At 37.5% G+C, this 6,000-nt stretch overlaps 1 protein-coding gene across 1 annotated transcript in view; it reads left to right on the plus strand.

Annotated features, from left to right (window-relative positions):
* UBE3A (ubiquitin protein ligase E3A) overlaps positions 1-5,888 on the plus strand; it is a 43,340-nt gene extending 37,452 nt beyond the window's left edge. Inside the window, exons 8-11 of the mRNA XM_009867776.1 lie at positions 2,646-2,851; positions 4,994-5,158; positions 5,551-5,706; positions 5,799-5,888. Of these exons, the coding sequence (XP_009866078.1) occupies positions 2,646-2,851; positions 4,994-5,158; positions 5,551-5,706; positions 5,799-5,876 (605 nt within the window). The 3' untranslated portion in view covers positions 5,877-5,888. The remainder of the gene's footprint in view (positions 1-2,645; positions 2,852-4,993; positions 5,159-5,550; positions 5,707-5,798) is intronic.
* Positions 5,889-6,000: the final 112 nt, after the last annotated feature.

A 6,000-nucleotide genomic window follows, 5' to 3' on the forward strand; every position in this document is an offset into this window, starting at 1 on the left:
GAAAATTGATGAAGAAATGCAGAAATTCACTTTGACTGGGTTAAAGAGGAAGTTCTCAGAATCGGTAACAGAAATCTGAACCTTGGCACTTACTTTTCACCATACACAAGCCAGTTCTTGTAACAAATCATACAGATCCCTAGACAAGTCTTACTCACTCTGAAAATTGCTATTAGAGAAATTTGGAATCTTAATTAGCAAGGTTTCTTGGAGTAAAGGATGGCAAAGTAAGGAGGTCTTAGTACTTTGACTCACAAAATTGTTTTTTTTCAGTGTGAAATAAGGTTGTTTTATTTTTTCATTCCAAGTTTGTCTAAAGAGCAATACTCATATATTAGTAATTGAAGTCTGATTCAGCTAGGATATGTGTATACACACATGCTTAGTGTGTGTAAAGATGGATGATAGATTAGACGTTCATGCATGTTTTAAATTTTCCTTCTGTATTCAAGATACAAAAAAGTATGTGCACATACACAGGAGATAAGGCAACTGAAAGTCAGAAATGGACGAGCAACACACAAGCATATTAGAAGAAAGACTAAATAGAAGCCTGCATTCCATTTTCTGAGTTGACTGAAGTAACTTCTGAATTACTGGCACAGTAAAAGCAATGACTTGTATTTTCTGGAAGATGATGCAAAAGTTCAAGTCAAAACAAACAACTCCAAAAAACGTCTAATAGTGAAGGACTAACACTTCACCCAGATCTACATCTGGAGACACTTTAATGTGAAATACAATATTTTATTCACTAACCAAAATTAAGACTGTGGTACATTAAAACAATAATAAAAACCCCAGACAAAATGGGAAGCTGCAGTAAGGGGAAAACAATTGTATAGCATTGCCAGGAATATTATATGAAGTTATTACTTTCTTGCTTTTTACCATAGGGTCACAAATCTAATATTTTGTTTGACTTATTGTCTCTTTTGAATAAAACTTCATAGACAGTTTAATATGAAAACACTTGAAATGTAACGGCAAAAAAACCCCAAAACAGCAAAACACCATTACAGCAATAAACATCACTCCACACTTACTTATCAGAGGACAGGCATTTAAAATTCCATTTAAAATATTTCCTTTCTTTTCCTCTGGTAAATAGAGTGATTAGAAATCAACAAAAAAAAAGTCGCACTTGATGTGTAAACTATGTATTAATAGGTGCAAAAGACAATTGTGAATGCCAGCTACATTTTCTGTTTTTACACATTTATGCCAAAAGCCAATAAATGCCTTTTGTTTTGTTCAAAGTTGATATGAATAGAATCTGTGTTTGGAGTTCATTTCCTTACTTTGAATGAGCATTCAGGCTTTACCTCTTGGCTGAAAGTGACATCTAGTTTTCAGTTGTAGGAGTAATTTTACGGCTCTGTTTGTGTGGCTTTGTAATCAATTTGTACGTCTCCATAGGTTGTAAATAAGCATATCTCTTCAGGGCTGACAGGATAAAACTTGTGGCAAATGTTATTTGTGTCCTTGATTTACATGCATCTGCTTCAAATTGCTGATGTGTTGGGAGGAAGGAGCCTGGATGCTTTTCCTTAGGTTCTGCCTGGAAATCGTGAGACTTGACTGTACAAGCAACAGGTCACTGGCGCTGTACGTGTCCAGGGTGGTCTCTCTGCCCCCCTTAGGTCGGGCAGGTTTGCACTTATCTTGCTTCGATATCTAGTCAGGTGAGCAATGGATTTTACTCTGAGACTCGTCGAAATAGCTTATAGGCTGTATGAAAATTCTCGTTTGGTAAACAAGAGCTAATCACCTGGCTTGCTACAGCCAGAAGGATGAGGGACTCTGCTCTCCTGTTGTCTGGTCCAGTCCCATCCGCTTCCTCCAACTCCTGGCGTGCATCAGTTCAGCTGCTTGTTGAAGCCTTCTGTGAAATCCTCCACTTGTAAACTTGGCAGGAACTTGATCACCTGAAACAGTGAGCTGAGTCAGCTGAAGAGAAAGGGGACCAAAGCAAAACCTCTCGCTTTCAACAGTGACAAGCTGTTAAAATTGCAACCCCTCCTGTGAAACAACAGTCCTGTTTTTCCCTCAAGCTAGGATGTGTGTGATAGTTGCAGCAACAGTAGCCTTTGTTGAGTACCTTTAACCAAAGAAACCAGATCTTTTGGGCATCTAACTCTTTAAGATCGTACGTGATGATTAATCCCTGCTTCATCATTGTAACTCCTAATTCAGTAACGGGGCCGCACCTAATCCTGTTCCTTTGCTGGAATTGGTCCAGAGAAGCCTTTGAGGAAAGGAGTTCCTCAGGATTATTTCATCCATGTGGTTTTTGAATGTTTTACTGTCTTACACTCTTGTATTTATTGGTTATGGTTTACGGTGACTGTGTGCTGCTGCTTCTTTGGTAGTGGAAGGGGATGAAAGGTTCTGCACGTTGCAGGGTGTTGTAGCACAGGGCTCCCACATGATTTTAGTGGTAATGTGAGGAACAGGAACAGCAGCTCCAATTACCCCAAGGTAAGTACCTTCTCTTTGCTGTTAAATTCAGTTTACTGTTAAGTTAAACATGTTCTAGAGGCATGCTGATGCAAATGGGTTTGCAGTGGTATGTTTTACATGTTTGTTTTGGGTTTTTTTTAATTGAAATGTAACCATAATTGTTCAATGTCATCTTTTTACAGGGATGTTCACATATGATGAATCTACAAAACTGTTTTGGTTTAATCCGTCCTCTTTTGAAACCGAGGGTCAGTTTACACTGATTGGCATAGTACTGGGTCTGGCTATTTACAATAACTGTATACTGGATGTACATTTTCCCATGGTTGTCTACAGGAAGCTAATGGGCAAAAAAGGAACTTTCCGGGATCTGGCAGACTCTCACCCTGTAAGTTCATTATGTTCTTTCAGTCTCTTCATGCATTTTTTCCATGCAAAACTTAATCTAGATTTCAGCTAAACACAAGATCTCTGTCTGAAGTGGAAGTGAAACAACCAGTGACACTGTGAAGAGTCTATTTGTTAAAACAGATCTGTAAGCAATAACAGCTCTTACTGCATGTAGTTTGGAGGAGACGGAATTGCCAAGTCAACAAATAGGGCTGAGTATCAAAAAAGCTTTGGTTTGTGGTTTTTTTTATATACTGCCTAAATTCCTTAATATCACTAAGCACTATAAGCATAAACCGTTGTTAATAGTATCTTCCCGAAGAGGCTTCTAGAATTAGGCTGTTTATATTGAGTTGTAGAAGTATATTTCTGTCAAAAAAAAAAAAGTGGAAGCAGCAGTAGGCATGCAAAGGTGCAGTGCTCATTGTTTTGGGTTTTTTCCTAAAAGAAAAGACAGATGAGTCAGCTCATGAAAAATCCCTACAGTTTGGAGGAGTGATGAGTGTCCATCTTCCCCCCTACACCCCTCCTCAACCAGTGGCTGTAAAAAAACCACGAAGCCACATGAGTTCTGTAGCAGAAAGAGCAGAGACGGAGTTGTGTGTGCAGGGCGTCTCGGCCCTGCTCCACCTGCAGTCAAAGATCACCAGTAGCTTTCTCTCATGCTGGCTGGCATGAGCTATTCGTATGCTTCATTTTGTTTTAAATGGTAGAGCATTTCTCTCTTCATAAGCAGTTATGCAAAATCCGCAGCTATTCAGAAAAGAAGAGTAAAATGGTACTGTTTGAAAGAAAAACAAACACCGCTTTGCTTTTGTTTAGTTAGAAAATGAGGCATGTATAATAAAAAAAAATAGGCTGTCCAGTCTGCTTTGGATGGCTGTGTACAACAGCGTGCCTTGACCAGTTTCTCTGTAAAATGGTGTTGAGAAATACACAGCGCTCCCATTTTCCTGAAATTTCTATTACATACTCAAAACTTTTTTTTTATGACAGAAAAAGTGAATTTATTTCTGTGGAACAAGGCAGTCAGAGCTTTTCTTAATTTTTCTCCCCTACTTTTATGCCTCTCCTCTGACACCTCCATTGACTTCTTTTGAAAATGGATTATTTTAAATCTTTGTATTCTAATATGACTTAAACACTTGCCTCAGGGCTTCTCAAAGCAGAAATGAAATTTGCAGTAGTCAAGCCTCCCAATGCTTTTTCTAATGCTATAGAGCATGAAGGGTAAGGGTGTTCACCAGCCCTTGCTATGAGCAGTTCCAAGTCCAGTCATTTTCAAAGTAAAGTGTTTTTAAAGGTGCCATGGAAGAATCAAAGGGATACACACGTTTCATCCTCTCATTATCTGTAAAACCTAAATAATTAAAACATCGAGAGGAGATTTATTACTTCGCTATAAAAACATAGTTGCACTCAGTTGTTGCTTCACATTACGTTCTTGGGTCCTCAGTCTCAGCCAAATAATTGTTCTTTTCTGCATAGTCTTTGGTTTCTAAGAGAGTCTTGGGCTTTTCCTAAGGCACAGCAGGGAGGAAGGTTGGTTGCTCCTTTGAATAAAGCAAACTCCTACAGGTAATTTCAGATTCCGCTTGGAAAATTTTGACCTGACTTCTGATTTTTATTTTTTGTGTAAATGTTTTCTTACTTTGACTGCCTCATCTGTGTTGCTTCAGGGTTACTTCCTCATTTGTTTAGGTTTCAGATCAAACTGTAAGAGGTAAAAATCTACTGACTGAATTTTATTTGGTATAAAATACATTTTCTTTGATTTTAACACGTATACATTCAACTTAGCGTAACATATTCTGGATGCCAAAAGTAAATACAGTTTCATTTTTAGAGTTAAGCTACAGGTCTGACCACTGCATTTAGGAAGGTTCCTGGGTACTGACAGGCTCTTCTCAGGGAGCATTGCCATGTTTCCTTTTTATCTTTCCTTAACATCTGCTACTGGTTTGTTAGGGGTTTGGAGTTTGTTTGGGTTTTTACAAACTTTAAGCTTAATATACTTTCATTTGGTCTGTTATGGGAGATGTTAGGTGACTTGTGTCCTAGAAAGTTGCAACCCTTTTTGAAGGCAGGTGATTTCTGTTGAAACTCGTTTATGAAAGACATGTATTTCTTGTTCTGTTAGGTTCTTTACCAGAGTTTGAGAGACTTACTAGAGTATGAAGGAAGTGTGGAAGATGATATGATGATAACGTTTCAAATATCTCATACGGATCTCTTTGGTAATCCAATGATGCATGATTTAAAGGAAAACGGTGATAAAATTCCTATTACGAATGAAAATAGAAAGGTACACTCAATTTTATTTTTTTTTTAACCTGTAATGTAGACTGTAATTTTTAGATAGTCCATGCAGAATTATGTAGCACTCTGTAGAGGTTTGGTCTCGGTTATAATTTAAGCTTAAAAGCCTTTAAAAATTGCCCTAGCACAGTGTAGTTGTAACTGGAAGATGCTTCTCTTTTAAAGAAAGCATGGAGGTGTGCGTATGTAGCTTCTGGATGTGCTGTTTGATCTGCCTGAGAAATGTTTGAGATTTGCTCTTTGTTATTGCTGAGCCTAGATAATAATCTACATAGAATTCTAGAATTGTATGTGTTTTGGGGTCTTGTATTGTTGGGAGATACTTCATGTGGCATGTGTCGAAGTACTAAGGTTTTTTGGGGGATTGTTTCCTTACAGGAATTTGTCAATCTGTATGCTGACTATATACTCAATAAATCAGTAGAAAAGCAGTTCAAGGCCTTTCGGAGAGGATTCCACATGGTGACCAATGAATCTCCTTTGAAATATTTATTTAGACCAGAGGAAATTGAATTACTTATTTGTGGAAGTAGGGTAAGAATCCTGAATGTACACCAGAAAGTGGAGCTTTTTTGATCGTAAGTTTATGATTTGCGGTCATTTTTTAAAATGTCATCTTCTTCCAGAATTTAGATTTTCAAGCACTAGAAGAAACTACAGAATATGATGGTGGCTATACAAGAGACTCTCTTATTATTAGGTAAATTTTTTCGAACTTTTAAAAGATGAAAACGCACTATACATGACTTTTTTTCGTAATGAATTTAATATTGTAAGATTCAGTATTTTTGTAGTACTGAGGATGCAAGTGTCATATATATATATATA

Source organism: Apaloderma vittatum, unplaced genomic scaffold, assembly GCF_000703405.1.
Source record: "Apaloderma vittatum isolate BGI_N311 unplaced genomic scaffold, ASM70340v1 scaffold2604, whole genome shotgun sequence".
NCBI classification, from domain to species: domain Eukaryota; kingdom Metazoa; phylum Chordata; class Aves; order Trogoniformes; family Trogonidae; genus Apaloderma; species Apaloderma vittatum.